At 38.4% G+C, this 15275-nt stretch overlaps 1 protein-coding gene and 1 long non-coding RNA gene across 9 annotated transcripts in view; one reads left to right on the top strand and one right to left on the bottom strand.

Moving 5' to 3' along the window:
* LOC135110564 (uncharacterized) overlaps positions 1–2422 on the top strand; it is a 6374-nt gene extending 3952 nt beyond the window's left edge. Inside the window, exons 1-2 of one of the 3 annotated variants that reach the window (XR_010273314.1) lie at positions 1–1525; positions 2022–2422. The exon at positions 1–1525 is cut by the window's left edge and continues 3952 nt beyond it. This is a non-coding gene — a long non-coding RNA (uncharacterized LOC135110564). Of the gene's footprint in view, positions 1526–1547; positions 1866–2021 lie in introns of those variants that run through there. The other 2 variants (XR_010273315.1, XR_010273313.1) reach the window with 2 other exon arrangements.
* LOC135110558 (piggyBac transposable element-derived protein 4-like) overlaps positions 1–11947 on the bottom strand; it is a 37547-nt gene extending 25600 nt beyond the window's left edge. For 2 of the 6 annotated variants that reach the window (XM_064022986.1, XM_064022987.1), the window contains exons 1-2: positions 9933–11142; positions 3031–3208 (exon numbers count right to left, since the gene is read on the bottom strand). In XM_064022986.1, the coding sequence (XP_063879056.1) occupies positions 10309–11142 (834 nt within the window). In that variant the 3' untranslated portion in view covers positions 3031–3208; positions 9933–10308. Of the gene's footprint in view, positions 1–3030; positions 3209–3585; positions 5504–5722; positions 5802–9932 lie in introns of those variants that run through there. The other 4 variants (XM_064022990.1, XM_064022989.1, XM_064022985.1 and 1 more) reach the window with 3 other exon arrangements.
* Positions 11948–15275: the final 3328 nt, after the last annotated feature.

The raw sequence follows: 15275 nt of genomic DNA on the forward strand, positions 1-15275 counted from the left end.
AGTAATAATAATGTAATATAGGGAGCCTCTATGTGCAAGTCATATAGTCAAATTTTCAGCTATAGGTAAAAAAATTCTTTCCTTTTGTGGTCACAGAGTTCCAGCACATGCTGAAGGAGGGCATCACAGGCCTTTGCTTTATCTCCTGGATGTCACTTCTCCACTTGGTCACCAAGGCACAAGAGGGCAGGCAGCACTCCTGTGGTGACTACAGGGCCATGCCCGATAAGTACCCCATCCCTCACATTATAGACTTTTCCACACAAAGCTGGCCAGGCAGTTCTCAAAAATCTACCTTATCCAAACCCATCCACCAAATTTGCATGACAGGAGGGTATTCAAAAGACAGCCATCACAATGCCCTTCAGCTTCTTTGAGTTCCCAATGATGAACTTTGGCCTCTGGAATGTGGCACAGATGATGCAGGGCCTCATGGATCACATCATGCAGGACCTTAACAGCATGATGTACCTCAGTGACATTTGACATTCTCATTGCTTTCCTATCCCCTAACCACCACCACCAGCAGCTCAGCTACTTGTTCACCTGCCTGCAAGTCTATGGCCTCATAATCCTTCCAGTGAAGTGTGTCCTGGGTCACAGAGTGGACCCTGCAAGCATTGCTCCTCTCCTGCTGAAGGTCTAGGCCATACAGGACTTTGTGTCTGACAATGGCGAAAAACCTGCGGCAATTCCGGAGGCTCATCAATTTCTACCATTGCTTCATTCTGGCAGCAGCTGCCATCCTTTCCCCACTTCATGAATTCCTGAAGAGGACAAATAGATATCCCCTAAACTGTTTTAGTGTCCACCCACAGCTGACACCACATTCTTAGGACAAGCTCACCATACTTGTCCATCCTGTGCCAGACACCCTCACTGTCCTCATCTTCGACACCTTGGCTGATGCTTTGGATACAGTCATCCAGCAGGAAGTGCAGGGCATCCTCATGCCTATTGCCTTCTTAAGTAAATGGTGAAAGACTGCTAAAAAGGAAATACAGTGCCTTTGACAGGGAGCTACTAGCCATCTATGAAGCTATCCTCCACCTTCACCACTTCATTGGTGGGCATGAGTTCTTTGTGCTTACAGACCACAAGCCTCTCACTCATTTCATGTAGCAGACAGGCAACACCCACTTGACTCAAGTTGCCAGACAACTTGCTTACTTGAAAATCCCAGTAACTGTGTGTGTGTAATCAAATCCCAGTAAGCTTGCTTGCTTGAAAACCCCAGTAACTTCCACTGCAGCTTGTTAAACTATTCCTGGAAAACTCCTTGAAAACACCTTTGCAACCCTTGTAACTTAAACTACAGCCTTCGGACAGTAGTGAGGATGCCTTAGTGAGGAGCTGGCAAAAGTGACACACCCTCCCTGACACCTCTAACCCACAGCTGTTCTGGGAGAAAAGACTGCAGGGTTTACAAGCTCTGGACGCCCAAACCTCCGTGTTGAGAAACGTCGACTTACCCGCTGCTCTCAAGGCTGTGGGGCCGAACGTGGAGGACCAGACTGTGCTGCAGGTGTGTGTGGGTGTAGGGGGAGAGAGAGAGAGAGAGAGAGAGAGAGAGAGAGAGAGAGAGAGAGAGAGAGAGAGAGAGAGAGAGAGAGAGAGAGAGAGGGGGGGGGGGGTTTGTGTGTGTATAAGTGTGTGAGAGAAAAAAATGGTGATTTCAAAGAAGCTACTATTACTATTATTACTACTACTACTACCGCTGCTACTACCACGACTACTACTACCTGCAAAGTGTCGCCACAGCCCCCCACGTGTTTCCTGGCCCCATTACCGGCCAGACAGAGGCGAGACATTACTTAGAAAAGAACCCTGGAGTGTTTTTGAACCCATCACAGCCTCTCGTCATTGTAAGTGTTTGTGTGTATTTGTAAGTGTGTGTGTGTGTGTATGTGTTTTGTAAGTGTTTGGAAGTGTTGAAGTGTTGTGTGACTGTTTGTAAATGTTCATAAATGTGTGTGTGTGTGTGTATCATCATTATTTATTATTATTATTTTGTGTTTCAGTCGGTGCAAATAGAAAACGAGGACATAGCAAGACAGGAAGAGAGAGTGGGTCTTGCTCAACACCAGCTGGAGAAGACATTGAGGGAGCTGCAGCCATAGAGAGAGAGAGAAAGAGAGAGATTTTGTATGTATAACTGTTTTTGCTCTCTCTCTCTCTCTCTCTCTCTCTCTCTCTCTCTCTCTCTCTCTCTCTCTCTCTCTCTCTCTCTCTCTCTCTCTCTCTCTTTCTTTTGTCTGTCTGTATGTCTGTGTCTGACAGTCTTTACAACCTTTGATAATAATAAGTAAAAATAATAATAATAATAATAATAATAATAATAATAACAGTAATAATAATAATATTAGTGATAATAATTGTAATCTTGATAATGTTTGACAGTAATAAAAAGAATTATTTGTAATTACGAGTTTTATTGATTACATACCATACTGAGAGAGAGAGAGAGAGAGAGAGAGAGAGAGAGAAATACAACAAATTTTAACACAAAAAAAAGTAAATATTACTTTTTTATTTATAAGTGTAAATAGAAATCCATTAGTACTACTACTACTACTTTCAGGACACATATATACTAGAGAATAAGAAGAGGTGAAGAAAATGGTGAAGAAATTGTGAAAAAATTGTGAAAAAATGGAAAAATGCTGAAAGAAATTAAGGGAAATGAAAAAATGGTGGAAAAAAATAACAAAGTGAAAAAATTAGAAAAAAATGAAGTGAAGAAAAAAAAAAAAAAAGGTTGTTGTAAGAGGTACACACCCTCACAAACACTGCCACACCCTCCAAAACACTGCCACAGCCTCCCAAACATTGCTACATCTTCCCAAACACTGCTATACCCTCCCAAACACTGCTACACCCTCCCAAACACTACCACACCCTCCAAAACATTGCCAAACCTTCCCAAACACTGTCACACTCTCCCAAACACTGCCACACCCTCCCAAACACTGCCACACCCTCACAAACACTGCCACACCCTCCCAAAGACCCCAAAACACCCAAACAGACCTTAAACTTTTGCTACGTTCCTTCTTGACCATCGACAAACAGACATACACAGCACTGCCAAGACGTCTGCATATGTTCTATTCCCAGGCCTACACCCGCTCACTGGGGGAGGCGGCGCAGGTGAGGGCTGACAGTGCACTGCAAACATGTCCTTTTAAATCCTCCTCCCCATCTCTCACTGCAAGATTAGGTTTAGGTTGGGTTAGGTTAAGATAGGTAAAGTTAGGTGAGGTTAGGTTAGGGATGATTTAACACGATTCTTGCTATACGACCCACCGGTGGGTCACCAGCGTTCGGCCACTGTTGCAATATGACCCACCGGTGGGTCGTACAGCAGTTTTTATAGTTGTCATGTTTCCATCTTACTAATCACAGAAATTGGATTATATAGTAAAACTGCAATAAACAGTATGTGTAGGATGGCACAGTAAACACTTATTGATAAGTAATATGAAGTTTATTTCAATTTTACAGTTATGAAAAAAGTAAACGAAAAATGATTTTTTTTTTGTATTTTTTTTCCTAATACATGGAATAAAATGCATTTTTCTCCTTCAGATGAGCATGAATTCTCTCTGTTAAATGAAAATAATATTTTTTTCATATTGTTCTTCTAATAAATGCAAGAAATCCCTTTAGAACATAAATCCTTTATATGACAAAATTAATAATTGAAACAGATTGGACTTTCCTTATGAAGCTTCAATTATCTTCTTTATTGATCTTTTCACTTTGAATGCTTAGTTTCAAAGCATGACAGACAGAGATAAGGCTTGCCATCACATGAGCTGCAAAATGTAGATATTTTCTTTGCTCTTTTTGATGCTACTTTACTTCCTTTGTTTGTGGATATCATTTCATAACACCCTACACATCTCTTTCGAGACTCTCTCTTTGATCCTTCAGCTTCTGACAGAAAATGCTGTGGGCCTGAGGGACTGACTTTGTATGATAGTTTCCTGCCTGGTCTTATTTTTTCAAATGGACTATCAGTTAGAAGTGAAAGAATGATTGACTCCTTGAATTGCAATAAGGTCCATTTTTTGTCTGAAAGATATTTGTTGAAAATAATGAAAGCATTCACTACACAAGATCCTGTGACTAACTCAAGTGCAACTTTTTTATACCATTTTCTGTTTTTTCTCAGTGCTGTATAATATGATGACAATTGATCTGAAAGATCAACTCCTTTTTTTGCTTTATTGTAATCCATTACACACTTAGGTTTTTTTATTTCTTCTCCATTTCTTGAAAGTTTACCTGTTGCAATTAGTTTGTCATCATGCTCAGGAACTGTTGATAAAATAAATACATTTCTCTTATCTTTCCAATTGAAGACCTTGATGCCTTCATCATTTTCAAGAGAAGCTACTTCACCTTTCTTGATTTTGGCCTTAGTCACTTCCTTTGGAAGGCCTTTACGGAAGGCACGCACTGTGCCACACAGATATGTTTTATGTGAGAGAAGGTAATCAGCAAGTGGTTTAGATGTATAAAAATTGTCTGTGTATAATGTAACTCCTTTCTCAAGCAAAGGTAACATCAATCTTGCAACGACTGATTCAGTTTTTCCTAAGGACTGATATTTTTCAGATACACCACAATATAGTTCTAAATTCAAAATGTATGCCTCTGTAGTACATAGTTTATATAGTTTCAATCCATATTTATGCCTTTTTCCAGGAATGTACTGTCGGAAGAATATTCTTCCTCTAAATGGAACCATGCTTTCATCTATAACTACCTCCTCACCTGGTTTATAGACCTCCTGAAATCTTTGCACTATCTTGTCAAAGAGAGGTTTCACTTTGTAAAACCTTCCTGTGTGAGGCAGACTGTTATCTGCAAAGTGGAACATCCTAAGCAAAAGCTGGAACCTGTCTCTCTCCATAGTCAATGGAACTAAGTTATTTTCATAAAGAACACTCTTTGACCAATAAAGGGAAGTTTCTGGCAAGACATTTACACCCATATGGAGAATCAGTCCTAAAAACTTTTTTATTTCTGCACTTGTGGTAGGAACCCATGCTCTCAACCTAAATTTCCTTGTCAGTACTCTAGAAGCAATCAACTGATCTGCATAGCGATTAGTTTCAGTAACCATCAAATCTACTAAGTCATCAGTCAAAAACAGTAAATAAGCATCAACTGGCCAAATCTTCCCATCCACTGATGATGAAGGTCTCACACAGAGTTCTTCCTTTACTGTAAATGGGAATGAACGCTGTGTGGAAGCCACAGCTTTCCAGCTACAGACAGACGATGCAACTACATCATTTACAGAATCTTCTTCCTCTTCTTCCTCTTCAGTTACGTTTTCATTTTCAGAAATTGCATCAGTTGATAGGCTATCAGATGAGCAAGATGACTCTGTTTCATAAAGTTCATCATCAGACTCTTCCTGTGGGCTATCTTCCCTTTCTTCTGCGGAACCAGGTCCACCATAAAATTGTACAGGCTGCATTTTCTAAATCTGCAAAACGCACAAAAATATATAGAAAATTGTTAGGAATGGAAGGCATATTGTAATACATATAGAGATGCAGTGAAAATTGACAAAAAAAAGTTTGTCCACCGGTGGGTCGTATCGCAGTAATATCATATATTTTTCACAGTATGCGATGCGACCCACCGGTGGGCAAACATTTTGAGGGTGCGGGAGCGTTTAGGTATGCTGCCAGACTTCACTCACCTCCTCTCACTTCGCTGGCATGAGCCACACTGACGTGCCGAAGGTTTCTGTGAACCGCAGTGAGGGAGGGTTTGCCGCGCTGCCAGCCGCAAGAAATATGTTAAGAGCAAAATAAAGAAAGAAAGATGAAGAAAAGGAAGGAAAAGAGCATAAAATGAAAGAATAAATTAATTAGTTGTTTTATTTACTTTTGATTTATAACTATAATGTTTTAAGAATATTTGGGTGAATTTAAAACAAGAAAACTCAAAATTAAAGAAAAAAACCTGCATCTCTCTCTCTCTCTCTCTCTCTGTAAGGAAACAAATTTTATAAACACAACAACAACTACTACTACTACTACTACTACTACTACTCACCCTGGAGTAGGCTGGGGAGTGGGGTGAGGCAGGTAGACAGAGTTGATTTAATGTTTTTTTGTCTTTTTTTTATTGTTTGTTATGTGCTTATGTTTAATTTATATTTTATCACCATCTGTACACTAAAAGACAGAGCAACACACACACACACACACACACACACACACACACACACACTCCATCACCATATGTGTAATGAAAGAAAGGGCAGCTCTCACACACACACACACACACACACACACACACACACACACACACACTGCATAAGCATATGTACAACGAAAGATAAGGCAACACACACACACACACACACACACACACACACACACACACACACACTGCATAAGCATATGTACAACGGAAGACAAGGCAACACACACACACACACACACACACACACACACACACACACACACACACACTGCATAAGCATATGTACAACGAAAGACAAGGCAACACACACACACACACACACACACACACACACACACACACACACTGCATAAGCATATGTACAACGAATGACAAGGCAAAACACACACACACACACACACACACACACACACACACACACACACACTGCATAAGCATATGTACAACGAAAGACAAGGCAACACACACACACACACACACACACACACACACACACACACACACACACACACACACTGCATAAGCATATGTACAATGAAAGACAAGGCAAAACACACACACACACACACACACACACACACACACACTGCATAAGCATCTGTACAACGAAAGACAAAGCAACACACACACACACACACACACACACACTGCATATGCATCTGTACAACGTAAGACAAGGCAACACACACACACACACACACACACACACTTCATCACAGACAAGGCAACACACATACTGCATAACAATCTGTACAACGAAAGACAAAGCAACACACACTGCATCACCATCTGTACAACGAAAAATAAGGCAATACACACACACACACACACACACCTTGAAATACCTTGAAAAAACACTGAATATTTACTGGGAGGGACTGGAAGGGAGTTAGGGAAGGTACTACTCTGATGACGTCATGGCTGGGAGGGCTTGAGACTTCACGGCTGGGGGGTTGATGACATCACAGCGACCGTTATTTACGTACGTATTTCATTTTGAAAATGACCCCTCTAAAAAACGCAGCTAGACAGGAATGCTTTATAAATTCAGACTTGCCACACATTTTAACTAATGCCACAAATAACACCACATTTCAAAACACAGAAGTATCTGGAAACTGTTGGAACCTTCACCCCATTTAAAATCGTTCAAATGTCCACCCATTCTGGCTTAAACATAACGGAAAACACTTTAAATAATCTGAACTATTTTCTAAAACCATTTAAAGTGAGCTACAAGCACAAATAAAAAAATCTACCGAAAAAAATTCAATATTATTGGAAGTTGAACACGAATAAAAACAAGTGTACGGTGCACGCATTTCACTGAGCGGGACGGCAACACACTTAAAAAAAAACACCAACTATTTTTTAAAACCAATAATAACCTAGTACAGGCTGAAATAAAAAAATTTGGTTTGGGACTGTAAAAAAAATATAGCGAAAACGGCCCTCTTATTTACACAAAAACAACGCCAAAATCACCACTTTTCACGCAACACACGCGCTCAAATAACTTAAAAAACAACGAAATATTTTTACAAACCATAAAATCTTAGCTACAAGCCGAAATAAAATACTTAGGAAAAAAAAAATATTGAAACCGGAGAGGGCTGGGGAGCCTTATACAAGATGGCGGTGGGGGGCCAGTGGAGGGGACGACCAACTCTTCTCATTCATTTAAACCCTCGCCAAACTTAAACTAAGTAATGGCAGGTATATCTAACGATATTAAAGCTTGGTCATGTGGCTTCGCTTTGCGACAGTATTGGTTTAAAACACTCACAGATAAGACAGATAATGGCTGATAAATAGAGACGACCCAGATTGTTTACATTTTCATTAAGTTAGATTTTACGGTTTTTAGTAATGAGACGAGGCTGACACAGGGATATATTGTGCTGGAGGTTAGGTGAGATACGTTAAAATGAGTTAAAACCGTGGATTGTTAAGGTTCTTTTATAAGTAAATAACATATCACATTTGTTAGAGAAGAATTCTTGAAATTCGAATTTTTTCAAAAATTTTAACGCAGGTATACGAAAAATTGGAAAAAATTTTCTGATAAAGATTTTTCGTCTAACGTTTGAGATGATTAAATTATGAAATACAGAAGAGGAATATTGATTTAAAATGTATGTATCAATCTAAAAAGAGTGTTTTCCAAGTGTCTTCATTTTGTATAAAAAGTTAAATATGATTTTTATCTAAACCGATCTCCAAAAAACTCAAAACACTATTTTACAGATGTACTCGTATAATGCTTCTTTTATAAGTAAAGAACACATCACATTTGTTTGGGGAAAATTCTTTAAATTCAAATTATTTCAAAAAATTTAACGCAGGTCCGGACCTGTACGAAAAATTGAAAAAAAATTTTCAGATAAAAATTTTTCAACTATGGTTACAGATGATTATATTATGAAATGCAAAAAAAGAATATTTATATAATATATATACATATATATATATATATATATATATATATATATATATATATATATATATATATATATATATATATATATATATATATATATATATCAATTGAAAAAGTGTGTTTTCCAAGTGTCTTTATTTTGAATAAAATGATAAATAAGTTTTTAATCTAAAACGATCCCCGAAAAACTCAAAACACTATTTTACATATGTATAAAGGTTCTTTTCTAACTAAAGAACATATCACATTTGTTAGAGAAAAATTCTTGTAATTCAATTTTTTTCAAAAATTTTAACGCAGGGATGTACGAAAAAATTGAAAAATATTTTATGATAAAAATTTTTCATCTAAGGTTACAGATGATTAAATTATGAAATGCAGAAGAAGAATATTTATATAAAAGGTACATTTCAATTGAAAAAGTGTGTTTTCTAAGTGTTGTTATTTTGAATGAAAAGTCAAATATGTTTTTAATCTAAACCGATCTCTGTAAAACTCAAAATACTATTTTACATATATATAAAGGTTCTTTTATAAGTAAATAACATATCACATTTGTTCGAGAAGAATTCTTGAAATTCAAATTTTTTCAAAAATTTTAACACAGGTCCGGACCTATACGAAAAATTTGAAAAAAATTTCTAATAAAGATTTTTCGGATCACCTGAAGATCCGCCACCCCAGCCGCACTCGGGGTGGCAGATCTTCAGGTGAGACAATCTGGGGTGGCGGATCTTCAGGTGATCCCATACTTTTAATGAAGTAAACTTTTTTCTGCATTTTTTATATCTACTCAGTTTTTTAATACATTCATGTTGTTAGGTTAGGTTAGGTTAGGTTAGGTTAGGTAAGGCTAACCTAACCTAATCTAACCTACTTTTAATGAAGTAAACTTTTTTCTGCATTTTTTATATCCACTCAGTTTTTTAATGCGTTCATGTTGTTAGGTTAGGTTAGGTTAGGCTAACCTAGGCTAACCTAACCTAACCTAACCAAGTGAGAGAGTCTGGGGTGGCGGATCTTCAGGTGATCCCTGTGGGGATCACCTGAATTCAAATTATTTCAAAAAATTTAACGCAGGTACGTCCAAGCCAGAGGTGGTCCAGCCAGCTGGGGGCCCCACATGTCCACTAGTGCCGAGAAGAGCCCCATACAAGCTATGTAGACCTACAGCACGCACATTTCACACTCCACACCACTACATCTTGTCACACTCCTCTTGCACACCTTGCAGTCATCGACAGCCATTCTGACTTACTGTGGGGAATACGAAAAAGATGTCTTGAAAAATACAGAAACGGTCACACATATTCTCTGAACTCTTGATCTTGATCTTGATGGTACAGGTGGCACAGGATCACTCCTGAGCCAGGCCTTTGGATCGGCAACTCCTGTAGAAAGGGAAAAAAAAGAGAAACGAACAGCATCCTCTATCCTAATTTTTCATACATCTGGCACACCACATTCTCTCCAGAAACTCTTTTACCGCCTCAATCATCCTTTCATTCGCCTCTCTACACAGTCCCAGCACAACACCATCCATTCCTTTCCTGTCTTCTCCACTCTTTCATTCCTATCATGCCCTAACTCAGTCAGTATCACTTGCATCATCTCATTCCTGTCTCTGGCATGCTTCACACACTCCAGCACCACATGTTCCACCGTCTCATCCTCTCCCATGTCACACATCTGGCACACTTTGCTGCGGGACTCAGACCACCTGTAACTCCTTGCATCCACATCCATACACTGTGCCCTCGCTCGGAAGAGAAGATCACCACCAGCATGTTGTGATCGGACACAATATCAACCAAACCATCCTCATCTATCCACATGTGCGACACAATTTCACGCATTCTTCCATTCACCAACATGTAGTCAATTGCCGATTCCTGTTCTCTTGCACTCCAAGTCACACGCCCCTCAGCCAAAGTAACATTCAGATTTTCCAGCTCCAGTTCATCAACAAACTCTCCAAGCATTTCACCATTCCTGTTCACCTGTTCCCCCAGTATTCCCACATGTGCATTCATGTCACCCATAATTAGCACTCTCTTCCCTCCATGCTCTCTCACAACTTTCTTAAGTATGTCATACTTCCTCCTATTTTCCCTCTCTGCTCTTTCACCCATGACAGTCATGTATGCTACCACCAGTACCACCTTCTCTGGTCTGCCACGACCATCCATGCATTCCACTCTTACTGCAAGCACATCCTCACTACTTGTACACTCCCCCACATCAATCTCTACTTTCAGTCCTCTTTCTTTCTTGTAGAGTAGTGCTACGCCTCCTCCCAGTGTTCCCTGTGCCTTACGCCCCTTTCCAATCATAACATACTCGCATCCCTCCATTCGTACATCATCTCTCAGGTGAGTCTCAGTGAGCCCGACTAAGTCGAACCTCCACTCCCTGAGCTCCTTGCATACATCCTCAAACTTGCCCACACCCCATCCTCTCACATTCATACAGCCAATCTTCACACATTTACTTGCCTGGTTAGTCTCTTTTCTTTCATGTTTGCAGACATCAGTGGGTCCTCCTCGTCATGCGTCGTCCACACAACACACCTGCCTCGCCCTCATCCACTCGGCCAGTCGACGTCCTAGCCTCTCATTCCCGTTGTGGTTGAGGTGGACCCCGTCTCTCCCGAAGAATTTGTCCTGGTCGAGGATCCCATCCATGTCCAGGAAGCTCACGTTGCCCTTCTTCTCTGCCATCCATTCCATCTTGACCTTCATTAATTCCATGCATATCTTGCGGTTCGTTTCTCTTCTGACCTTCTCATACTGCACTCCTTCCCGTGGGCGCCGCAGGACCCTCACCACAACCACACACATCTTCTCTTCTGCTGTCCTCACTGCTTCTATCACTTCCTTTACTGTGTCTTCAGCACCTGCCTCTACTAAGTTGTTGCCTCCTCCTTGGACAACTAGCAGGCTTCTCTCTTCCATTTCTTGCACTTCTTCCTTGACTTTCCTCTTGACGTCTTGGATCTTAGCACCTCCCATGCTGGTACACTCAATTTCCCTTCTCACAAAGTCGGGAGTCTTCCTTACCATGCTGTCTCCAATGACACGTACTGGGGTTTTCTTGATTACCATTCTCTTCTTCCTTGGGCGTCTGTCTGTTCTGGCCCCTTCCACCACTTCTTGCTGGTCTTTTCTCTCTTCAGTCTTCGTCGTCTGTGCTTCTGCCTCTTTCATCAGGTTTTCTGTCTGGGTGCTCTGCTCCACTCTCTTCTTTTTCCTCATCCTGGTTCCTCCATTCATTGAGGCTCTTGCTCAGGCATTCCCTGCAGAGGAACACCAGAAGCTCGAACCCCAGCGCCTTCATGTTGGCATCCAGGGTCACCTTTATGCTGCTGAGTGCCCGAGAACTTGCATCCTCTAGTCTAGGCCAATGAAATAGTCCTGTGGCCTGATCTGCTTCTTCTTCTTATGACCTGTCACGTTTTGGATCGCTTCTTATGTCAATGTGTCAATTTTTTATCTTCCTGCTCTCGACCGGAAATGTTCTTCCTGAGGCTCACTAGTGTGCTGTCATTGTCGTGGTCTGTCACTCCCTGAACTGTTTGAATTCCTCTGTCTTCTCCCTCTTCCCTCACCTTTAACGCCTCTGTCCTAAATTGATTCCTGCTACGATTGCACTTGTATTCAAGAGAGTCTATTCCAAGTATCACTGTTTGGTCACTTCGTGTACACTGTCACACTAGCGTAAGAGAAAACGGGAGTGGGCCCTTGTTTTTGGTGAAAGTGCGGATCTTGAGTATCTTCTACTTTAGAGGCTCGTTTTCAGAAAAATCTTCATGCAATGAATAAGTTTCGAGCAACACAACAGAATAAACATAGCAGAAAATTTATCATCTTAAAACATATGTAATAATTCTACATCACACCCAAGAATGCACTCATGAGTTTCAGTTGTATCACTGTTGTAGGTTAATGCTGATGGTGGTGGTGGTGGTTGTGTATGCAAAATTACAATATATGATGTACACTTATGCAGTTTTAACTAGTTTAACATATATGTGTACCGGTTGTGGTGGTGGCGGTATATGCATAGTCACAATATATAATACTGTTTAGACTTATGTAGTTTTAATTAGTTTAACATAATTATATCTGTACCAGTTGTGGTGATGGCAGTGGTGGAGGTGCATGCATACTTACAATATACAATTTATACTTATGTTGTTTAAGCCAGTTTAATAGATATCTGTAGCAGTTGTGTTAGTGTAGGTATAATATCAATGTTCTGCAGCCTTTAGAATATACTTCAAACTCTACTTTTGTGTCTTTTACCATTGTACTCTATGAAAATCTAGACATATATAATGCATATATTTTTCAACATTATTCATATCAAAATCAATCACGTTTTTAGAAATGTGCCTACTACTGGGGAAATGTAAGGAGAAATAAGAAAGAGATGTGAGGTAGGTGTGTCTTGATAATTACTTATACGTACATGGGTAAGCAAGGGGGAATTATAGTTGGTAAGCAAGGGAGGAATTATAGTGTTCGTGAAGAAATAAAGAAATGTACTGGTTTGTTAACATTAATATCAAAAATTGTTATTGAATAGAACACGTAAAGTACCGTAGTTTAGAGTGGATGCTGTGAAACTAAAGCCATATGGAAAGCTTAGTAGGTGTAACGATGATATAGCTTTAGTTACAATATGGAATACCAGAATTGCTATCACTTTACTTCTGTTGCTTTTACCATTGTACTATATGGCAATCTAGTTGAACAGGCATAAATGAGTATACGTACATCATTTAACATCACTGATATCACACCTCCCCACATTAACTATAATTAATTTATATTAGAATGTAGTACAAGAAATATGCCTACTACTGTAAAAGAATAATTTATTTGTTGTACAATTATAGAACTATGGAAATACCTTTACTATAGACAGGAGAATCGTGAGGCGGGTGTTTCTTAGAAATAACTACATGGATAAAAAATAATGGTATTAGTATTTATGGAGGGATTAACAATTGTGCTGTTTTGCTAAGATTAACATCAGTGGCGTTGTCATATAATGTGGCACAACAGTCTAGAGTGGGTGCTGTAGAATTCATTAATTTGAGATGGACACGTAGAGAGATTAAATATTATGATAGTACCTACGGTTTTACTTATTCAAGGAAATACCAGTATCACACTCAATTGTGACAAATATCAACTTAAAGCAAATATATATGCTTTTTACAGCACAATCATGTACATTTAAGCAAGTAAGCATGATAGCTCAAGAAAAATAGCTCTCAAATAGTGCGGGTAATGATAAACTTATACGAGAGCGAGAGTAATGGTCGTTGGACGCGCCACCATCGCAGCGTGAGCAAAAATTTAACATGGAGTGGACCGTCCGCTTAGTATACAGCGCCCTTGGTCAGTTTCACGGAACGGAGTCGGAACTGACAGGGTCAAAACATGGCAATGCGCCGGACATGCGTGAATGCATCTGCCGAATTCAAGGTTATTATTTATTTATTATTTTTTTCATTGACATGGACTGAATGGATATGGCACCGATATGTTACTGGTATGTATGAATAGGCCTTTATATAACCACTGAGTACTAAGTGACAGGAATCTGAAAAAAAAGTTTTATATATATATATATATATATATATATATATATATATATATATATATATATATATATATATATATATATATATATATATATATATATATATATATATATATATATATATATATATATATATATATATATATATATATATATATATATATATATATATATATATATATATATATATATATATTATATATTTTTTTTTTACCTTTGACTGTTGGTGATTAAATTAAAAATAAATAAATAAATAAATAAAATACAGGGTAGTAAAAATCCACAATGGATGCATATCAAAATATGTATTTATTCAAAAACTGTTTGTCCCTTCACCATCTCTACTTTCAGCTTTCTGAAATGCATTTCGTTAGCAACTGTATTTCCTGTTCTGCCATCCAAAAACTTTTAACATCACTGTTACTTTTATGTTTATGTGAGACCTATCTTGAATATATATATATATATATATATATATATATATATATATATATATATATATATATATATATATATATATATATATATATATATATATATATATATATATATATATATATATATATATATATATATATATATATATATATATATATATATATATATATATAACAGTATACTGTGCTGTGCCACAATTATAGTATGCATTTCATAAAATATATCAGATTCATTATGTGCTATAACTTAATGTTTGAAGCAAATAGTGATGCTCCAAGGTGGTATGCAGCAATAGGTCTTCAATACCTCATTGTTGACTTTCTTTTCCATCAACACACCAGAAAATTATAATGAACAGTGACAATGGGAGACCTGGCATGGTGTACAGCAGGGGTAATTAATAGGTATGCTTCCAGTCATGAAAACATAAAAAGATCACTGGATGCAGTTCTCAGAAAACATTTATACATGACCCATCACAACAGAGATAAGAGAAAAAAAAATGTGAGAGAGAGAGAGAGAGAGAGAGAGAGAGAGAGAGAGAGAGAGA

The sequence above is a fragment of the Scylla paramamosain genome, chromosome 20, assembly GCF_035594125.1.
Source record: "Scylla paramamosain isolate STU-SP2022 chromosome 20, ASM3559412v1, whole genome shotgun sequence".
Classification (NCBI taxonomy): Eukaryota; Metazoa; Arthropoda; class Malacostraca; order Decapoda; family Portunidae; genus Scylla; species Scylla paramamosain.